The sequence below is a fragment of the Rutidosis leptorrhynchoides genome, chromosome 1 (genome assembly GCF_046630445.1).
Source record: "Rutidosis leptorrhynchoides isolate AG116_Rl617_1_P2 chromosome 1, CSIRO_AGI_Rlap_v1, whole genome shotgun sequence".
In the NCBI taxonomy this organism is placed as follows: domain Eukaryota; kingdom Viridiplantae; phylum Streptophyta; class Magnoliopsida; order Asterales; family Asteraceae; genus Rutidosis; species Rutidosis leptorrhynchoides.
In genome coordinates, this window is record NC_092333.1 from 624,465,062 (window position 1) to 624,489,183 (window position 24,122).

Below are 24,122 nucleotides of genomic sequence, written 5' to 3' on the forward strand. Positions count from 1 at the left end.
TTATGGCTGTTAATTGTACACCTCTTTTTCGAAATACATTCGTTTATTAATTTTAGTGCATCTCTTTTATAAGCGCACTAGCTAGTATAAGTAACTACCGCAGAAATTACTGCAAAAATTATTTTATTAATTTTGGTTAAGAACGTTTTGTTTTAGTAAACGTGTTTTTCTTTTTTTATTATTTTTTTTTTGGTAAGCGAGAAAACCCTCGTATAACGAGCACATTGGCTCCCCATAGAAGGTAAAACCTCGGGTAATCAAGCCCCCCGAGCGCGAGCTCTGGTACCGGGTGAATTGCGCATTATGCGCACCCTCTAGTCACACTTCCTTTTTGAACAATTTAGCATAGCCAGGAATTGAACCCGGGTGGTGTGCTTCATTGGGCAACTCGGTGACCACTCGCAAGCCTGAATGGTTTAACATATAATTACAAGAGTTTGTGTTATTTTTGTTTTAAAAAAAAAAAAAAAAAAACAGTTACTGCTAAAATTAACGGATTTGACAAATTAAGTTCGAACCGGTTTATAAATAAGGAAAATAATTGGTAGAAGGTAACTGAAAGGAAAATTTCACAAGCACTAAACAGACAAAAAGCAAAAGAATTTGTAGGAAGTTAACAATAAATTATTTTGTAAGCTTGATAAATGATTTATGTGTTATTACTTTGTTGATGAACGCAAGATATATGAAACTAATGTGTATCTCTAAGAAGATAATTGGTGCCAACTAATGGCATACTATTTTCAAATTTTGACTTTAATTTGTTAGTGATGTGCGTTTTTTTTTTTTTTTAACGGCAAACAGCTGAATAACATTAAAAAACGATCCTTAGCAAGGCGCTAAAGGATATTACAACGGCGTAGATAACCATAAGTTCCAATTAGAAACTAAATGGCCTCTACTATTAATCCAACGAAAAGAAAAAGATCTAATTACATCAAACAGGCTACTTCTAGTACAAAAAGAATCATTAAAAACAATACCGTTCCGAAAATACCAAAGAGCCCATAACAACGTAGCGACGATCCCAATAATCCGCTCCTTCTTGCCCTTCCCAATCTGAAATCCTTCTATCCAGCTTAAAAAAGACTCCCAAGAAACAAAGGTAGGCATATTGCAATTTAACCAAACTCGAATCTTGACCCAAATCTCCTTTGCAAACGAACAATGAAAGAAAAGATGGTCATTAGTCTCCGTCCCATTACGACAAATCGGGCACACAATGGAGCTAATATCTATTCCTTTTGCGGAAAGATTCCAACGAATAGGAAGCGTGTCTAATCTCAATCGCCACAAAAAAATATTTACCTTTCTCGGAATGAACTTGAACCATAACGTATCCACATTTGATGATGACAACAGGTTGCGATCCATGTACTCCCTCGCCACCTTAACTGAATACAAACCATCCGAAGAGAGACTAAACTTCCAAAAATCTTCACGATCACTAACCTGGTACGAACTTAACAGAACTTGCATTTCTTCAAGAAGTTGACGATTTCGTGCACCTAAATCGGCTCTGGACCAGGTCCAAACCCACTCACCATTACTCCATTTATCGGCTATAGTATCATTTTTATTTAAATCAAGATGGAATAAACGATTGAAACGAGAGAAAAAACAGGAGTTTCCGCACCATGTATCAAACCAAAAACTAACCACTCTACCATTACCGACTTCCATGCGGAACGAATCATTCGGAAGTAAAGAAGTAGACGATGCATCATTACAGGCCGAAACAATTGCAGCCCAAGGGCTGCTCGAACTTCCTGAACACATGTCAAACCGAACCCCATGAATAGCTTTGATTATCGAAACCCAAAGATCACCCGGGTTAACAAGATATCTCCATCTCCATTTGTTAAGCAAAGCTAGGTTGAAAGCTTTAAGGCTACCAACATTCAACCCACCCTTATCGAAAGGTGCCAAGATTAAACTCCACTTAACCCACGCCATTTTTCTAGTAGATGTGTTACCTCCCCAAAAAAATCTAGACCGGATGGCCTCCAATCGCTTCAGAATAGTTTCGGGACATTTAAACAAGGACAAGAAATAAATACCAAGGCTACCCATTACCGATTTGATAAGAGTCAATCTCCCACCCGATGAAATCAAACTAGCTTTCCAAGACGAAAGTCTAGCTCTATACTTATCAACTAAAGTGTTCCAATTTCTTACCAACTTCATCTTTGCACCAATCGGAACTCCAAGATAAGTAGAAGGAAACGACCCCGCACGACAACCTACCTCATTAGCAAATGAAGTAACCTCAATATCGTCCACCCCTATACCAAAAACATGAGATTTGACCAAATTAATCTTCAAACCTGAAACAAGGTAAAAGACCTCCAAAATTTGAATGATACGGTGAAGATCACGTCTACTCCAATCCGAAAAGATAATAACATCATCCGCGTACATAAAATGAGAAAGATGAATCTCTTCGTTACCCACTTTTATACCGCGAATTAAATTTCTCTCCAAAGCACGTTTAAAAGATAAATGGAGACCTTCCATGACCATGATGAAAAGAAACGGGCTTAACGGGTCGCCTTGCCTTAAACCTCTTTTAAGAGGGAATTCTCGAGTCGGACTACCATTCACAAGGACCGAAGCTCTAGCAGTATTAAGACAGCCAAGAATCCACCCGCACCATTTGTCACCAAAACCAAAGCTGTGTAACATGAACAATAAATAATCCCAACTTACAGAGTCGTACGCCTTTTCGAAATCCACTTTAAATAACAGCATCTTTCTCTTCATCTTTGTGAACCAAGCCATGATTTCACTAAGCATCAAAGGGCCATCTAGAATCTGTCGACCTGAAATGAAAGCAGACTGAACAGGACTAATGATTTTATCAATAACAAAAAGTAATCTGTTTGTGAGGATCTTTGTGACAATCTTGTAAAAAAAACCGACTAACGAAATGGGACGGAAATCAGTGATGAGGGCTGGATTTTTTACTTTAGGAATGAGTGAAAAAAAGGCTGAATTCGACCCATTCGGTAGAGTGGAAGTAATGAAAAAATTTCGAACGTCCCTGCAAATATCCGTGTGTAATAACTCCCAGAATTCCTTAATGAATTTGAATGTAAACCCATCCGGACCAGGAGCTTTTGAGCTACCACAATCCCACACGGCTCTTTTAATTTCCTCATCGTCTACTTCTCTTTCGATAAAGTTAGCTTCGGAAACATTTAAAACATAATTAGGCTCAATCGTCATGAACTCAGCACCCGAATCGACTCTATCGAATTTAGATTTGTAATAATCAAAGAGCATGTTCTTGATGACATTCGGCTCTACAACCCAATTACCATCCACCATAAAACCCTTGATCGATTGCTGTCGACGTTTGTGTTTTAAAGAGCAATGAAAAAATTTGGTGTTTTCGTCGCCCTCTACGTCCCATTTAACCCGAGATTTCTGAAGTTTATCAATACCACCCATCTTAATAAGCTCTTCTTTCTCAATAAACAATTTATTTCGCAAGTCAACATTAACACTATCAGCCTGTCCTGCATCAATAAGCTCATCTAGATCATTAACTTTTTTCTCCAGCTCCATCAATTTACTCGATTCTTCGGACCGCGTCTTATGTATCCACTCCTTTAGTTTGAATTTTAACAACCGAAGCTTAAAAACCACGTTTAACTGTTGGTCTAAATTAATGGCATCCCAAACACTTCTAACATAATCACCAAAATCTTTTCGAGCGAACCAGGAAGCAAAGACTTTAAAATAAGTAGGACCAAAGTCAATCGTATTTTGAGACAACAAAATAGGGGAGTGATCAGAGTATCCACGTGGTAAGACTGTACCTATAATGTCGTCAACGTTGTGAAGAATATTATTAGTAAAGAAAAAACGATCAAGTTTACTAAATTTATTTCCCGCTTTGTTACGCCAAGTGAATTGTAAACCTCCTAGAGGTAATTCATAAAGGGCATTATCCTCTATGAAATCATTGAAACCACGAGCATCTCTCGGACAAAATTCCGAACCACATCTTTCTCTCTCAACCCTCACAGCGTTCCAATCCCCAAAAAGAATGAAATTACCACCATTCGATTGCATAAAATTCGTTAACCTTTGCCATAACAATGCCTTATCATTCACACTTTGTGGAGCGTAAACGTTCACCATAAACACCTCTAAAACTTCCCGAACCCATCTTCCTTTAACAATTATGAAATTCTCGTCACACCAAATACCACTTCTAATAAACATATTAGGGTCCCATAATGAAATAATACCTCCAGAAAAACCACGAGCCAAACTAACCGCATAGTCAAAATTATGATTACCCCATAGAGACCTTAACCGTGTCATTTTCAACCGAGTCATTTTTGATTCTTGCAGACCAAGGAACTGAATATTTGAAGACGTACACAATTCCCTGATCCATTGTCGTTTCAAAAAAAACTTGGAACCGCAACTATTAATAGACATGATCTTCATTTAAAACCGAACATATCGCCTTCTCGATTCATGAACTTTTGACAGCCTTTAACATTGTATCCCAACAACTCGCCAATCCCAAAAATGTCCTCAAAAGTGCTACTGACGTTTGGAGGTTGATCATTAACAAGAGAACCATCGATGCCTTTCAAAGACGTGCAGCAATTAACCGATCCAAATGAACACTCTTGACCCATTCGTTCATTATGAACATTAGTGAACCCAGGTGGATATGACTTGCTAACACTTTCCTCTTTACTTTGCTTCTTTTCGCAACCCTCTGTGACAGAAATCTTAACTTGATGCTTATCATTAGTTGCTGAAACATAAACATTAGCTTGTTCCTGTTCATCGTTAACAGAAGGAGAACAAGTACTACTTTCATGAATATTTACCCCTTTAAATTCTTTTAAATGATCACCAGTGGAGCTATTTAAGTCCACCGTATCTGACTCACTTCCTTCAGCCTCTTCACTAGCACAACTAATATCATCACTATCCCCTGATTCTAATGTGGAATCAATATCAAACGTCCAAGTGCCTACTTCGTGTACTACAACCTTCACATCCGTACCATTTATCCCGAACACTTCAGTGGTAGAAATATTACATTTAGATTGAGTAGCAACACAAACTCGACCAAGTGAAATGGGAACCTTATTGTTAGATTCAAAAAACAAGAAACGTCCAAAACGAGAAGCTACTTTCTTAAACGCATTAGTTCCCCAAGCACATGTCGGCATACCTGATATTTCAATCCACACGATCCTTTCATCGACAATAAAGTCATCTGAAGCCTCTGTTACATTCGAAAAAAGCGACATAAGGTTTACGTTACCTTTAAACGCAAGTAGACTCGATTCCGACTTGAACTTAATCCACAACCACAAACCACCAACATATTGGATTTTAAACTCCAAAAACCCTTCTGCAATTAAAATTCGATACACAGTGTAAAGAGCCCCAATATCTTTAACCTTGACCATTAAAATTAGATCCTCATTCTTAATTGTCACCAAATCCGAATCACATAAGATGAGTTTATTTGACACAGGTTTTGTACCAGCAACCTTAGACGCATAAGACTCGTCATCGCATATAGCCTTATTATTAACCACCGGAGTCTTATTAGAAGCCAAAACCGATGGTTTTGGAACAGCCTTAATCGGTCGTTTCACAACCTGTTCATATTTAGAGGCTTCAACAAAAAGGTGAAAACTTCCCATCCATATAACAGATAGTCTGTTTTCCATGGCAAGAACATGTTTAACACCCATAAACTTGACAAAAGCAAAACGTTTACCTGATTTTGCACGCTTCTTGGAGATAAAAACATTCGTCAAACAACCATACCCATCAAACAAATCCCATAAATCATTAACGACAGCATGTTCTGGGAAATTCGTTACAAAAAACGATTGATAATCCTTTTCAGCAGGATTAATGTCGATATCAATCTTTCGATACACCGATTTACCTTGTCGTCGGACTCTAGATGTGTAGCCATCCTCACGTGGCTCGTTGCGAAGGTTTCCTACCATTAGAGAGGCGTTTGATCCCGCCGTTGATTGCCGGAAGTTACGACGGAAAACACACTTTGGGGTGGACTTTTGGTAGACTAACGGTAAAAAAGGTGATGTATGTTGCTTGTTTCTGGAAAGAAGAAAATAAAAGTGAAATTTGATGATGAAGATGGTGGTTGGGTGGTGGATTATGGTGGTGTATGGTGGGTGGTTGTTGGGTAAAAGAAATTCAAAATAAAGGTAAAAAACCACCACCAAATATTAAATGAGCCTTTTTGTGTGAAGAAAAGATGGTCATTAGTCTCCGTCCCATTACGACAAATCGGGCACACAATTCCGTCCCTTTTTGTTAGTGATGTGCGTTGATTAAATGTTATTCAATTCGCATTCTGTTTGTGACGGATTTTGTCTTCAAGTCCAAAAGTAAACGTAAGCTTTTGTCCTCATTAATTGCCGCTTGAACCTCCTTATAGAAATATAAAAGAAGATTAGATTGAAGACTTGTATTAGAAACTATAGATAGATAAACTTTTCTTTGTTCAGATTACGATAAGAATATCCCAACTTTTTGTGATTTTTTCCTGTCATCGCTAGCTCATTATTTTATTATAGAGCACCCGAAAATCAATCTTCTTATTATAATGACAAATTTAACAATTCAATTGTGTGCGATAGAGAATGTGTAATCTTCGACAAGTTTTTCAATGTCCGAATGGATAAAGATCAAGTGTCCCATTTATGGGCAAGAGGTTAAGCCTTAAACTTCGTGTTGGATTTTTTAATTGTTTCCATTTATGTGAAAGTTATTCAAGCCCAACAAAATTTGGCCCAATGGTTGTTTTGACTTGGTCAACCATCAGAGGCATATCAATTCAAACAAGTGCAGCTGTTATTCACTAGAGAGTGCAAGAGAGATCAGAGTGTGAGATCAAGAAAAAGAGTGAAATATTCCAATTTTCGTCTACAGTGTACAGCAGTTCAGAAAATCGACGATCCCCGGAGATCCGACCGTTGAATCTTCTCAATTTTTGGGCTGTGTCTTCCTGACATCAGTGCCAACATTTTCAACCGTTGAATTCGTCTAATAAGGTCTGTAGGTCGTGATTTGGCTGCTGGAACAGAGAGCAGTTTATTGGGTGAATCTTTCATCTTTTGTCTTTAATTTCTTCATATACTTTTTGATTATTGTTGTTCAAGAGTATGATGATGTTGTATACCTTTAGTTGATCTAGAGAAGGATTATTGTATTGCTCTCTTGTTGATGATAGTGGAACATTAAGTGGCTTACGAGTCCCGTAGTTTTTACTCTCGATTTTGAGAGGTTTTCCACGTAAAAAGTCTCGTGTGTATTGTGTGTGCTCAATTATTTTGTATTTGCTGATTTGGGACAGAATTGGGGCTGATTTGTGGTGATTGTGGTATACCTTATTTGTTAGTTTTCTCACAGGTTCATATGGGTCGGGAAATGCTTGTCAAACGGATGTTTGTTTCCGTTTTGTAAATTGCCCGTTGTGACCATTTTCCCATCAAATTGGTATCAGAGCTAGGTTATTTGATTTGACTTATGTGAAAGATGGAAGCTAATACAAGTAAAATGATTAGTTTAAATGGTTCAAATTATCATGTTTGGAAAGGTAAAATGGAGGATCTTCTTTATGTGAAAGATTATTATTTGTCTATTTTTACTGAGGATAAACCTGAGGAAAAATCTGATGCTCAATGGAAAATTTTGCATAGACAAGTATGTGGGTATATTCGGCAGTGGGTTGATGATAATGTTGTGAATCATATTACTGGGGAGACTGATGCTAAAGCCTTATGGAAAAAGCTTGAGCAGTTATATGAACGAAAGACTGGGAATAACAAGTTGTTCTTAATTAAGCAGATGATGGCTTTGAAGTATCATGATGGGACTCCTATTACAGATCACCTAAATGCATATCAAGGTATTATAAATCAGCTTGCATGTATGGGTATCAAGTTTAAGGATGAGATTCAGGGTCTCTGGTTACTTGGTACATTACCGAACTCTTGGGATACTTTTAGGACATCTTTGTCCAACTCTGCACCGAATGGTACTATCACCATGGAATTGGCTAAGGGTAGTATTTTGAATGAAGAGATGAGAAGAAAGTCACAAGGTTCCTCTTCACAGTCAGATATCTTGGTCACAGAAACGCGGGGGAGAAGTCATAGTAGAGGTCAGGGTAAAAGAGGCAATCATCGTAGCAGCTCACGCAAAGGCAAATTTGCTAACGTTGAGTGTTATAATTGTCATGAAAAGGGGCACACAAAGTGGTATTGTCCAAAGTTGAAGAATGAGAAGAAAAAGGCATATGACAAGAATAAACAAAAGAAAAGTGATGGTGGTGATGATGATAAGGTTGAAGTTAACGCTATCACAGATGAGTTCTTTGTTTGTATTGATTATGATATGATCAATCTTACTCATGATGACACGAGTTGGATTGTTGATAGTGGTGCTACATGTCATGTTGCAATTTGTAGAGATCACTTCTCATCTTACACTCCAGGTGACTATGGATTTGCTAGGATGGGTAATGCCGGGTTATCAAAGATCGTTGGTATTGGAGATGTTTGTTTGAAATTTGACACGAGAATGGAGTTAGTTTTGCATAATGTAAAACATGTTCCGGATATGAGACTTAATGTTATTTCAACAGGCATTCTTGATGATGATGGTTATTATAACGGTTTTGGTAATGGTATTTGGAAACTAACTCTTGGTTCTATGATAGTGGGAAGAGGCAAGAAAGACTCAAGATTATACATCACACGTCCGAAGATCATCCAGAACATTGTTAACGCAGTGGACAATGTTGATTCTACTGAGTTGTGGCATAAAAGACTTGGCCACATGAGTGAAAAGGGGATGTCTATCTTGTTCAAGAAGAATGTGTTGTCGGGTGTTAGTGGTATTGATTTGAGTAAGTGTTCTCACTGTTTGGCAGGGAAACAGACCAGAGTTGCGTTTAAGAGTCATTCTCCTTTTCAAATGGAGAACATACTTGATCTAGTTCATTCGGATGTTTGTGGGCCTATGAAGACTAGGACACTTGGTGGATGTTCCTACTTTGTTACATTCATCGATGATCATTCCAGGAAGGTGTGGGTTTATACCTTAAAGTCAAAGGATCAAGTATTTGAAAAGTTTAAGGAATTTCATACACTAGTTGAAAGGCAAACGGGGAAGAAACTCAAGTGTATTCGGACTGATAATGGCGGTGAATACATTGGCAGATTTGATGCTTATTGTAAGGAGAATGGTATTCGGCATCAAAAGACTCCACCAAAGACACCTCAGTTGAATGGCTTAGCAGAGAGGATGAACAGAACTTTGGTTGAGAGAGTTAGATGTTTGCTTTCACATGCAGGGTTGTCCGATTCCTTTTGGGATGAGGCTTTAAATATGGCAGTTCATATTATTAATCTAACCCCTTGTGTTCCTTTGCATTTTGATGTTCCTAACAGGGTTTGGAGCGGCAAAGATGTTTCTTACCGTCATTTACGAGTTTTTGGATGTAAAGCTTTTGTTCATGTTCCCAAAGATGAGAGGTCAAAGATTGATATGAAGACTAAGCCATGTGTATTCCTCGGCTATGGTGAAGATGATTTTGGGTACAGGTTATATGATCCAGTTCAGAAGAAACTCGTACGAAGCCGAGATGTTGTAATTACAGAAGATCAGATGTTAAAAGATGTTGATAAGACAGATTCAGTTCCTCAACCTAGTGCTGATCTTGTTGATTTGGATCCAGTTACTCCACAACATGTTGGAAATGATGTTCATAATGATGAACATGGTACTGATGATGATTATGCTCCGGAGCAGGTAGAGATTCCAGTACCAGATATGCCCCCATTTGTCCCACTTAGGCGGTCTACCCGAGACCGTCATCCTTCTGTTAGATATTCTGCTGATGAGTATGTATTAGTTACTGATGGGGGAGAGCCAGAATGTTATTCAGAAGCAATGAAAGATGAGCATAAGAAAGAGTGGGGTGAAGCTATGCAAGATGAGATGAATTTCTTGCATGAGAACAATACTTATGAGCTGTTGAAGTTACCTAAAGGCAAGAGAGCTTTGAGAAACAAATGGGTATTCAAAGTGAAGACAGATGAGCTTACTTCACAACCAAGGTACAAAGCTAGGTTAGTCGTTAAAGGATTCAGCCAGAAAAAGGGTATTGATTTTGATGAGATTTTCTCACCGGTTGTGAAGATGGGATCTATTCGAGTGGTTCTTGGATTAGCTGCTAGTCTTGATCTTGAGGTTGAACAGATGGATGTCAAGACTGCTTTTCTTCACGGTGATTTGGATAAGGAAATCTACATGATGCAACCTGAAGGTTTTCGGGTTAAGGGTAAAGAAAATTATGTTTGTAAACTTCAGAAAAGTTTATATGGGTTGAAGCAAGCACCGAGACAGTGGTATAAGAAGTTTGAGTCGGTTATAGGAAAGCAAGGCTACCGAAAGACAACTTCAGATCATTGTGTTTTCTTTCAGAGGTTTGGTGATGATGATTTCATCATATTGTTGTTATACGTTGATGATATGTTGATTGTTGGTAAAAATATTAAAAGAATTGCGCAGTTGAAGCGAGAATTGAGCAAGTCTTTTGCTATGAAAGACTTGGGGCCAGAAAAACGGATTCTTGGCATTCGAATTTCTAGAGATAGAGGTGCTAAGACGTTACATATATCACAAGAGCAATACATTGAAAAGGTGCTAAGTAGATTCAACATGAAGAATGCTAAAGTGGTTAGTTCCCCTCTTACAAACAACTTTAAGCTAACAGAAAGAGATTGTCCTACTTCAAAGGAGGATGTTGAGGAGATGGATATAGTTCCATATGCGTCAGCAGTTGGTAGCTTGATGTATGCTATGGTGTGTACTAGGCCAGATATAGCTCATGCGGTAAGTGTTGTTAGTCGGTTTATGTCAAATCCGAGTAAGAAGCATTGGGAAGCGGTTAAATGGATTATGAGATACTTACGAGGTACTTCAAAGTTAGGTATCACATTCGAAAATGGAGAGCCGGTGCTTGTTGGTTATACAGACTCAGATATGGCAGGAAACAAAGATAACATGAAATCCACTTCTGGATATTTGATGACTTTCGCAGGGGGAGCAGTTTCATGGCAATCAAGGTTACAAAAGTGTGTTGCATTGTTTACAACCGAGTCTGAGTATATGGCAGCAACAGAAGCGTGCAAAGAACTATTGTGGATGAAAAGGTTTCTACAAGATCTTGGGTTTAAGCAATCACGATATGTGGTTCTTTGTGATAATGAGAGTGCGATTCATTTGGCTAGAAATTCTATGTATCATAAGCGGACAAAACATATAGATGTGCGGTATCATTGAATTAGAGAACGTCTTGAAGATGGTTTGTTTGAACTTGATAAAGTTCATACCGATGATAATGGTTCTGATATATGTACAAAGGCTTTAGCAATTGAGAAGCTCAAGGTATGTTGCTTGATCGCCGGGATGGCGATTCCTTCCTCATAATTGGAAAGGGGGAGATTTGTTGGGTTTTTTAATTGTTTCCATTTATGTGAAAGTTATCCAAGCCCAACAAAATTTGGCCCAATGGTTGTTTTGACTTGGTCAACCATCAGAGGCATCTCAATTCAAACAAGTGCAGCTGTTATTCACTAGAGAGTGCAAGAGAGATCAGAGTGTGAGATCAAGAAAAAGAGTGAAATATTCCAATTTTCGTCTACAGTGTACAGCAGTTCAGAAAATCGACGATCCCCGGAGATCCGACCGTTGAATCTTCTCAATTTTTGGGCTGTGTCTTCCTGACATCAGTGCTAACATTTTCAACCGGTGAATTTGTCTAATAAGGTCTGTAGGTCGTGATTTTGCTGCTGGAACAGAGAGCAGTTTATTGGGTGAATCTTTCATATTTTGTCTTTAATTTCTTCATATACTTGTTGATTATTGTTGTTCAAGAGTATGATGATGTTGTATACCTCTAGTTGATCTAGAGAAGGATTATTGTATTGCTCTCTTGTTGATGATAGTGGAACATTAAGTGGCTTACGAGTCCCGTGGTTTTTACTCTCGATTTTGAGAGGTTTTCCACGTAAAAAGTCTCGTGTGTATTGTGTGTGCTCAATTATTTTGTATTTGCTGATTTGGGACAGAATTGGGGCTGATTTGTGGTGATTGTGGTATACCTTATTTGTTAGTTTTCTCACAGGTTCATATGGGTCGGGAATGCTTGTCAAACGGATGTTTGTTTCCGTTTTGTAGATTGCCTGTTGTGACCATTTTCCCATCACTTCGGACACCGCTTGTCGTATGTTGATTGGCTGATAAACCTTAAAGACTCGAAATTGACCAGTCAATCCCTAAAGACTTCATATATTAACTTTCCACATCGGGACTTACGTGGCACCTCAACGGTTTGTGTTGAACGTTGTCCGAAGGGCTTACGTGTTTTACGCTATACGGCTTAACGTATCCATTCATATACCACTTTCCGAATGGCGCACCACTGTTTTTACTTGAAGTCGTTTATGTACGTGGGAGAGAGAGTGAGATTAGAGTATATTACTTTTGAGTTTTGACCTTTTCAATTCGTTACAGAACAATGGGAACGCAAGAGTAAATTTTGCTTAAGACTATATACACCACGCATGACGTAGCTAAGAGAATTAGAATGACAATTGACAAAATATTTATTTTGTTAATTGTTAAAATAGTTAACGTACGTGCTAAATCCATCTTAGAACAATATACCCGTCTAATGTGCGGAATTTACTCTAACGAGTTTAATAAAATAAACTTTAACTATCGGGATTAAATAATCAAACATACTTACCTCTTGGTAATGAGTACCCATTCTTGATTTTGTTCTAAACGAGTGCCCTGTTCATCGATCTAAATCTTAAACCTTGATTTCCAGTTGGAATAATCATCCATGAACGTCAACTTCGAAACCTTGTTTGTGTTTCCGGACTCATTATCAGCTAATAATAAAGTTTGCATCTTGGCGTTGGAAACCGCAGGTGCATATTTAGTTGTATCAGTCATTTTAAGTTTTGGGCTTTAAGTATTCTGTAATGTGTTTTGCACAGTTCCAAGATGGTCTTAGTCAATATTTGAAAAGTCCACAAAGTCTGTGTCGCACGAAGGGTACTAGGTCTGTTGTACGAAGAACACTAATTTTGCACGAAGCTAAAGTTTAAGTGTCGCGTACAAAACAAACTCTTTATCGCACGAAGGACTAAGAGTCGCATGCTATTCACTATACCTTCGCACGAAGGAAGTTCTTCAAGGGAGACTCTCGTATGACAGCTGGAAACTTAGGGTTTGCAATCTAAATCGAGAATAACTCTGTTTCGAAGGGAAAACCATTTACGGTAGAAACCTAGAAAAACACATTTGACACACAAAACGACTCAAAAACCATAAATTTAAACGTTAAAATTGAAACTTTTTGACAAATATCAAATCTTTTTAAAAAAACCCAAATAAGCAACTTGCAATTTTTCGATTAAAAACGTTTGATTCACAACCTGAAAGCTCTGATATCGCTTTCTAGGTACTAAATCTATCTTATAACAAACACTATACCCGATCTAATGTGCGGAATTCACTAGAAAAGTTTAATCGAATAAACTTTAACTATCGAGATTAAAGAATTAAACCTACTCACGTAAGAATATATTAGAATGATGCCTGGAGTTGTTATTGGTATTTGATTGATTTGAACGAAAAGAGTAACTTAGAATCTGGCCATGATTTTATAAAAGTGTGCAACATTTGAATGAAACCCGTAACCCTTAATTCTAATACCCATAACCCTTGTTTGTATACAGGCTCGATATAAACTATAGATTTACATTATTCACTAATAGTTACTAATATAGGTAAAATTTAATAGTTTCATTCAATTGTAAAAACTGTAAAATTTACACCGGTTATCATATGTTATTGGTAAATACTCAATCGTAACCACTGGTGATAACGCAGTGGTTAGAACTTTTCTCTCTAATAGAATTTAACGATGCACGTAGTCCATTGAGCCGGAAAATTGGGCTTGATCCGTGGGCGGACCGTATTATTTTTCCCCAAAACCATAATTCCCTTAGAAATGGAGGGGTCACCATACTAATAGGCGATGATCTTCTACACGAGAGGACTACTCTTGGACATGAGTTTTTACTTACATCTTGTAGGGCTTTTTCCCATTACCGCCGACCAGTCCCTTCGATCGGCTTAGGATCTATCCTTTAACCTCCTTCTCGAGATCTTCATCTCCGCTAAGGTCATTCACGGTAGCCAGCCCGGAGTGTTTAGGTCGTTCATCCTAAAACCTTCTCTTCTACGATCAACCTATATTGGTTCCTCAACGAATATATGTTCGATCAGAATTAAAGCCTCGGGGGGTTTCAAGTTCGAATATTGTAACAACCTCACATTAGACCTAGTGGTAATTGTCATATTTTCCCTTGCGTGTTATTATATGTTATTTTAATAATTACGTGTTTATAATTATGTAATTATATAGTTTAGACCAGTTCGTGACAAGGGTCACGGAACAGATTTATTTATTTAAATTGGACCTCGTTTGGACCACTTAATGAGGTGTTTCGTATTTCAGATAACTGGTAAATACTCGTGTGATACACGGAGTAGGTTTCCCTCATGTGAAGGAAACCCTTGTTACATAAAAACCCTGCTTCCTCTTCATTTCCATTTTTGGAAATATTCAAACACCAAACCTACACACACAAATCCTCACAAACCCTAACCCTTGATTCTCGTTTTTGTGTTAAATTGATGTTGTGAAATCATTCCTTGTGATTTCAGTAGCTTAAACAAGGTATTTACAAACGATTTCATGTCCAAATTCAATTGAATTTGATGATTTTGTTCAAGTTTTATAGAAAATGAGTTTTGAAATCAAAATGGCATTTTGAGGTGTTATAAACACCCATAGATGTTAGAAAACATTTGTATATGAGTTATATATGTTTCCTAAGTGATTTGTAGTGTCAAAACAGTGCAAAAACGAGATTTGGGGCTCAAAATGACGAAAACAGCGACCTAGTGCTGATGAACAGCTCTCGTACGGTTGCAGGATGCATCCGTACGGATACGGGGTGTATCCGGGCCATTTTGGGTGTAACCGTACAGTTGCAGGTGCAACCGTGCGGATACAGGTGCTCTTGTACGGTTGCAGGTGCTCCCATGCGGTTGCAGTGTGTCAGCTTTTTGGAAAACTTGTTCTGGCCGTAACTTTCAAACCGTAAATTATTTTTTGATGAATAAGATACCGTTAGAGACGTAATGAGGTCTAATTTCCAATGGTGAGGTTTTAAAACATTGAATCAAACTTTAATTTGAGTCAAAATGATGGGATAGCGTATATGCCTCGTTTTACACGCGTGGGATAATTGCAATTGAATAGGGAACCATGTAAACTTGTCATATATGGACATATTAGGCTATATGATGTTATTTAGAGTATGAAATGATTATAATATTGATTAGATATGTGCTAACTTGAGATATGAGATTCTCAGGTAATAAAGGAACGGAGAAGGCTCAGTAATATAAGACTTCAGTGTTCTTGCTGTTTATCAGGTGAGTGGAACTATCTTAACTGTTATATATATGTATTAGCGGGTTATTCTACTATTGTCCTGCCATGTTATACCTGATGAGTTAGCATATGATGTTTATGCTTATGTGATGATTATGTGCACTTGGGTATTATCGGCTATGATGTCTAGTCGGTAATCAGCTTTGGGTATAAAGCTGAGCATAAGGTCAACCTTGCTGTCAGGTTGGGTTCAAAAGTTACTATTCGTGTAGTATAGTTTGAACGACGCATCCCATGCGTTTGAATTACTATACGAAGGAGATAGTAACGTGAACTTTCGGTAAACTCTAGCACGATCAGCTAGTAGTTAATGGCCCGTACAAGTCGCCGAGCCTAGTGTTACCATTCTGGTTTACCTTGTTGATGCTATGTCATTGTGCTTAGCTTGATGCTAGATGCCTATTACTGTTAGGATAATTCCATTCACTTAGCTTTATGCTAACCCCCCACAGTTCCTCCCTTGCAGGTTAAGCTTTGCATGCTATAGTTTTGGGAGTGGTTTCTTTTGGGAAGTGTTTGACAACCTTACTCTGATGTCTATATTTTGATAATATTAAGTTATGGTTTTGTAATAATGTAACGCCTGGTTACTGTAATAACTGTGCTTTGGGTTATTACTTAAATATGTTTGTAAATATAATATATGTTTATGTTTCGGCTGTGATTAAAAAAAATGTAGAAAAAAATGTACGGTATTACAAGTGCGAGGCAACAAAAGATCCCCGCGAGGTAACGAAGTTCCATAGGTTCAGTTATGATGACTTCGGGTTGTTAAGTCTCTCAATTAGTCGGATCACAAAGCAAATCAAAAAAATCAGTAAAAAAAAAATAAAAAAAATAAAAAATACTCAATCGTGATACGGGTTGTTAATTCTTTTTCACAGGTTGGACAATTTTTGATATTTCGGAAATATTGCGAGTCTATCATTTTCAAGACATTTTCTTTCATACAAACTCCGATTTAGGTGATTCAAAAAGCCCAAACGTCCGTAATCAAACGAATACAAGTTTCTTATTTACTTTGGGGGGCCACGACCCCTCCATGCTCTTAAAAAGTTTCGTTTTTGGCCGAAATAGTTAGGGCTCATTTTTACGTTTTGAACGGGACCTTCGATAATGATGAGATGGCCTGACTAATTCTGCTAAATAGAACATCTTTTTTTATTACTCTATATTAGTTAGAAAGTCAAAATAAATAAATACATATTAGTTTTTGACTTTGTAAGAAGGGCCTCACTACACGGACTTAGTCTGTTCATGGGCTCCATTAGAGCTAAACTCGCAATTCTATGGCTCTTAATCTGTTAAGATACATTTTTGTCCAAATTAAATAACGTATATGTGTATAATTTGACCATGGATTTAATATTTTTTTAATTATGCATTTTTCAAAAGTCGATATAAAACCATCAACTTCATGGATGCGGTTATTTATCATTTATCATGTATACCATTAGAAGCCTAGATTTTGATGTTTTGCTTTGATAAAGGTGTAGTTTTATGTCTATAATCCATTACCTATTGCCTATTGGTATTATTATTATTATTATTATTATTATTATTATTATTATTATTATTATTATTATTATTATTATTATTATTATTATTATTATTATTATTATTATTATTATTATTATTATAAATTTCTCCGTCTCATTTTATAGTCACCAGACAAAAACAAATACGGAGTAGTTTGAGAAAAATTGAATGTCCTATCTATTTTTTTTTACTTTTCAGTTTTATCACTTTACGTTTTACTTAGATTTTTATCTTATATATACATTTAAAAAGGTATAAACGAATTATACATCTTTATTATTATTTATTTATGAAAATATACAATTAATTTACAATATTTAAAAAAATATTAAATAATAAATTAAGAATGAGAGTCCTACGTAAATTTCTTATATTTCTAAAATTGAACTTTGGCAACTTCTTGTTTTCTTCCATAGGACGTGGGACCTGTCTTTTATGTGTTTGCAAACTATATGATAGGTATTGCTTTTGTTTCATTTAATTGTTTTTGTGTCCTGAAAAAGATATCGAAGTTTCTTTTCCATCACTTCAATTTGTTTTGAATAAAAATACACTATATTACAATATTCATTTTTTGAAAACTTCAAATTCATATATGCAAATTTTTATGGATAAATTAAAATTCACGGAATATAATTATATAAATATAATTAATTTAATGTTAATTAGATTTTTTTTAAATTTTTTTATTTCTTTTCCCGTATATTATTACTATTGATTTACAAAATTGTTCAATTTATATTAGTTTGAATGATTTAATTATAGAAAAAATTATGTTACGTTGATTTGGTAAATTAAATGATTTTTTTAATTATTATTTTGTTCAGCTAACCACGTGTAAAATTTTTTGATGAGAAACATATGATTTTCTACGCTGATAAACATCCCGTCCACAAGTCTATTCAAAGTAGCGGGGAGATAACAATTTATATTTATATTTATAACAAGTATATTAGCCACCAACCATGAATAGTAACTTGGATTACATCATGTTGACATTGGCTATTTTGTCATTTAGCTTTTTTTTTTTTTTTTGGTATTTTACGAAACATTGTTTGTTCGACCCAACGAAGTGGGCTAACGGTCACTTCCTAGTTATGATTAGTGGCGACTTTAGGTAAACATCCACCGGTCCCGTGACACCACTAGTTTTTTGAAATTTATCACAAAATTTTTATTTTTTTATGTATATGACACCACTAAATATAATAATGGGACCCCATAAATTTTAGAGATTATAGTTTAATAGTTTGGACTACTAAAGTATTTGAAATTAATCCACTTATGATATGATTTTATAGTGTGAACCATTGAATATATTAGATATAATAATAAACAAACATTTTTTCAATTCCAATTCTATTTTTTTTATTTCCTTCTACATCACAATTTCTTACGGTTTTATCTTCAATCCTTCATCCTAGGGATGTCAATGGATCGGATATGGATCAGGTGAGGGCGTGAAGCTATATCCATATACATTTAGTTTTTGTTCATCCATATCAATATCCATATTCATTTAAATTTAGTTCATCAATCTATATCTATATGCAGTAGGTTAAACGGGTTGCTAGATATCCATTGGATATTTAAGAAATCTTACAATATTTTCAAATATATAATGAAAATAAAAACGTAATATAACATGACATAATTTATAATTCTTTCACCATAATGTGTAATATTTGTCTAAGAATGAATATAATTTGTCAAATTTACTCTCATATATTATGACAAATTATGTGTAATTTTTATTTTATGTTGAGACATACATGTTTTCTTGTGAATACTTATAGTCAGTGTTGTAAAAAATTCGATTACTCGTCGATTAATCTCCGATTAATCATTTTTAAGAGAAATTCGTTCTGATTTTCCAAAATCCGTTTAATTAATCTGTTAACGCCAATTGATGGGTCAAAATCGAATTTGGTAATCAAAGTCAAAATTGGTCAACATTTTAACATGTATTTAAACTAGAAATTTATAGTTTTTGAACAAAATGAATAAATTTATACTATTATGTTAAAGTTTATGTTTATGTTTATGATTTCTTCTATATTTACACATATAATATTTGAAATTTAATATTTAAATAAATAAAGTACAATCCGATTAATCTCCAAATTGCCGATTAGTCCTTCCAAAGTTCTGACAGATTAATCTCCGAATAGCGAATTTTGCAACCTTGTTTATAGTGAATCATTATATGGTTGCAAGTAAAATGTATGTGTAAAGGAAAATATATTTGTAAAAGTTATTGTATATGAATCTCTAATCTCATCACTCATAACTACCTAACTTATTCTTTTTTAAAAGTCAGGAGATCCTGCAATTTTACAGCTAATGTTAATATTATGCGATTCATATTGATAATATGTTATAAAATTGAAATTTAAAATTGTTATTGTATAGGTCATTGACTAAAATAATATTTTAAAATTGCTACTGTATAGGTCATTGCTACTTAACAATTGCTACTATATGTGCCATTAATTGCTACTGCATATGAACAACCTTGTATTTTGCGAGTATTATTCAATTTTATGTTTGTGTTTTGGGCGCGACCCGACCCGACCCGATTTGACCCGACACATTCAATATTTTGTGTAAGAAAGTTATCAAATAAATTTTTGGGACTCCAATGGATTTTGATCCTAGAATCGCTGCTGATTATGATTCACCCCTGCAACACGGGGCACCCCACCCCTCGTTAATAATGAGACAACTCTTATTTTCTACTAACAATATTTTTCTAATTACTCCCTCCGTCCCAAAATAATTGTCCTATTTTGACTTTTTGAGTCATTTTCTTCAATTTTGACTTTAAAATATCTTTCTTTGTGTTATATAATATCGAATGAAAGTTATACCAAATGAAAATACATTCGAAAATCAATCTATTCATATGAATTTCATCAAATATTCTATAGAAAAAAACCAACAAATATGCAAAGTCAAAATTTAATAAATTGACTTTGAAAAGTCCAACAGGATAATTATTTTAGGGAGTACAATCTTAAAACTATTATTAATAATTGTACTTATGTGCAATATCGTGGTACATATATTGAACAGGTGAATAATAAGTATATACATAAAGTGAGTGATTATTTTTAATATACAAAATAATGATATATTTTCAGATTCTTTAATTGTAACCCCTAGAAATGACATTAGATAAGTCTTTATAAATTAATACTTAAGAACTCAAATAATATTTCCCAATGTAAATGATGTAATTTCTATCTAATCTGATTATCTAATCTATTAAATCTAACTAATAATTGGATAATCTAATTTAATCTAATCTAATCAACTATCTAATTTAATATAATCTAATCTAATATAACTTTCTAATTTAATCAAATCAAATCAAACCTATATATAAAAAGAAAGTAATAATTAGGCAAATGTTTTTAATTAATTTGATTATAATAATACCACAATTGATTCGAATGATGATGAATTCATATTGTTTTTTCTTAACTTTAAAGTTTATACCATTGATTTGAATTTCAATCACTAACTTAAATCTCAACCATTAATAAGAGTTCCAACTAAAAACTATTTACTAATCATACTAGTGTGCAAAGCCGTGCTTTGCACGTCATGAATTACGCTGATTGTTTGTTGGTTGACGTGGTTAGACACGGTGTTGGTGGTACTTGTCACTAATGGTTGGGTAAAAATTTCGTTATGTTTTGTCTTGTGCCTAACATGTGTGGGTACAATTGTCATTTTACCAATCTCTTATTTATTTTCTGATTCTTAATATCAACTATCAACTGTTATCATTCTTCAAAAAAAAACTATCACCATCATTATTTTCAACTTCAAGTCATAACATGGTTAATCGAAAAAACAATTTGTATCAATATGTCTTGTATAAATTACCACCCATGCATGGAAGACTAAACTATTTGTTAAAATGGCAAAGCAAAAGAGTTGTCGGAGCAAGTGACCTTGACGTACGTACAAATTTGTGAACCTGTGATGCTGATCGTCTCTTCTTGCTTGCTGGAAGACTACAATGGTAAACAAAATTATGTATCTTTCATATCAGTAATGTATTAATCATGATACAACTATGACATTAATAATGCCTTTAAGCCCATATCCTCCCACCAATTTGTCGAGTGATAATGTTGAGTGAACCAAAGTAAGCTGACAATTGAAGTAAACAACTCACATGAAAGATCAACTATGTATAAATATTTTAGGATATTGGAAAGCTTCATATACAGTAAAATTTAAAGTTCATATGGTAGATTATATAAGTGAAACCCGCCCCGCCCATTTTGACATGTATTGTATAACATTCCCCTGTTTCAAATGATAGATAGCCAATAATATGTAAACACAGTCAAACAGCCACACAGAGACACACATGTGGATATATATATATATATATATATATATATATATATATATATATATATATATATATATATATATATATATATATATATATATATATATATATATATATATATAGCTAAGCTATTATGTAATTTACAAAAATCTATATAAGAAGCAGTTTTATACCGCGTCATCGGAAACAATAAGATCGGTACTCAGGTATTTTCCATACCAGTATGTGTATCCCATCGGCGACAAACCATGATCACGACTTGGGCATCCTTGCCTTCCTGAAGTTCGTCAAGATGTACAGAGTTTCTTGTCAACTTGTGATGTTGGGCCTTCAATAGATTGAGCCATCTGAATTTGAAGAAAGGTAGGTGTTTGTGTTTGTGTTTCATGTTTGGTGTTGGTATAGCAATTGATAGGAAGCAACGAACGTTAATAGCGTAAGAAGGGATATGAAAGGGTTGTGACTAACAGTAATTAAAAGGATGTTGTTAAGACGTGGTTGGTATTCGTAACTGATGGGAGGATTAATGAGAAATACTTGGCGTAATCGAATGTTGCAGGTGATATATACCGGTTAATATAATCGAATTTGACAGGATTTTGGGGTAACACTTGAGAAGAAACCCTAGGATAAGATGGAGTCATGGAGGGGTATAATAGTAAAATTAAGCTACGACCCATGCATGTTTGCAATTTATCCTCAAATTTTAGTTAAATTGAGTTATTTTATTTTAATAATCATGATGACTTTTTTTTTTTTTTTTTTTTTTTGAAAGGCAACATTTATTGATAATGGTATAAACAAGGAACATACACCCAAAGCAAAGTGACGTGCACAAATGGAAAAAGGTCACCTGCAGCAAAAAAGAAACACACCTACAAGCTAACATCAAGATGCTAAGAAAGCATCTAGCACAAATACATCCACGAGATCAACACAAACATATAACACATTACACGATTTAAGAAGAGACTAAGTGACTAGGTTACTAGTCGTTGTGGATTATGAAGCCACGTATGCCAATCAATCGGTTTCGACTTAAATCTCTTCGCGATCCACTCAAAGGTAAGTAGTTGAATTTCGTTCAAGGCGATTGGGATAGTCCAACATTTATTTTTAAAAACCTTTTGGTTACGGTTTTTCCAAATTAGATACCCACACGACCATTCCACCGCTTGCCAAATGCTACAACCTTCGGACGTCATATAGAGATTCGAGGCACCACGAAAAAGTTCACCGACACTTAAGTTTGAAACCCCCAAGCCCCACCAATCAAATACTTTTGACCAATTGTCATACTCTAGTTTACATAAGATGAACGAGTGATCCACTGTTTCAATACTATCATCACAAATAGGGCATCGTGTTGAATAAAGATCGACACCACTTTTATCTAGCTCCGTTAACACCGGTAACCGACCTTTTCTTGCCCGCCACATAAAAATCTCGACCTTCTTTGGAACCAAGTTGTTGTGGAAAGTTTCGAAGGTGTTTGGACCTGCAATAAGGACCTTATCCGCGACTTGCTCAGTCAGCTTCTTGGTGGTGAACTGTCCCGTCGAGCTACCTTGCCATCTCCGAGAGTCAGCAGAACCTGAGTTGATGGTGACCGCAACGATGAGGTTGTTTAATTCAATCAGTTCTGACCCAGCTCTGTCGAAAGGGATGCGTGACCAACACCAATTACCCGAGCATTTTGAGCCGTCCCAAACAATCCGATCATGGACCGAAGCATTCAGGTTGGGGTCGAAACGCACGAGCCTCTTGAACCTGTTTTTGAGACATTCACTACTAATTTAAACGTCATTCCAAAAAGAAGTAGAAACACCGTCTCCAATAACAATTGAGAAAGAATCCCTAAAAGGAACCCCAATGGAGTCAATGTGATCAACACAAGTAATAATGTTTGACCAAGCGGAAGTGGTAGAGTGACAATTTGCTCCCGACCCAATTCCACCCTTAGACCCGAAAATGCTTTTAATTACTTTGACCCACTAGGAGGTGTGTTCGGTGTGAAACCTCCACCACCACTTGCCGATCAAAGCAAGGTTTTTACACTTTAGAGACCCCAAGTTTAACCCACCCGACTCATATGGGAGAAGAATGTCCTCCCATTTTACCCAAGACATTTTTTCCCCCAACCCCGTCCCGCCCCAAAAAAAGGAACGCCTTACACTCTCGAGCTTTTTAGTACGCATGGCGGGGCACGGAAGAGCGAGAAATAATACAACGGGATACTATATAGAATCGATTTCACAAGTGTTACACGTCCACCATAAGACACCGCACGGGCTTTCCAATCCGAAAGTCATTTTTCTATTTTTGTAATAACCGGCACCCAACTATCAAATTTTTTCATGTTCGCACCAATGGTGAGGCCGAGGTAAGAAAACGGGAGTGATCCAATCTTACATCCGAATTTAGATGCCATTACCTCCACCTCATGAGAGCTAACTCCACCCCGAATATGTTGCTTTTATTGTAGTTTACCTTGAGGCCCGAATATAGTTCGAAACATTTTAGAATCTTCACAAGGTTCAAGATGTTAGTTTCGTTCTAAGACCCGAAAAAAATGGT

General features: G+C 35.7%; 1 protein-coding gene across 1 annotated transcript; it reads right to left on the minus strand.

The window, feature by feature from the left end:
* Positions 1–22,525: 22,525 nt before the first annotated feature.
* LOC139848609 (uncharacterized) lies at positions 22,526–23,674 on the minus strand. Its single transcript, XM_071838334.1, has 2 exons — positions 23,565–23,674; positions 22,526–23,315 (listed from the first exon to the last, which is right to left on the minus strand). The coding sequence occupies exons 1-2, from the start codon at positions 23,672–23,674 to the stop codon at positions 22,526–22,528; spliced, it is 900 nt and encodes a 299-aa protein (XP_071694435.1).
* Positions 23,675–24,122: the final 448 nt, after the last annotated feature.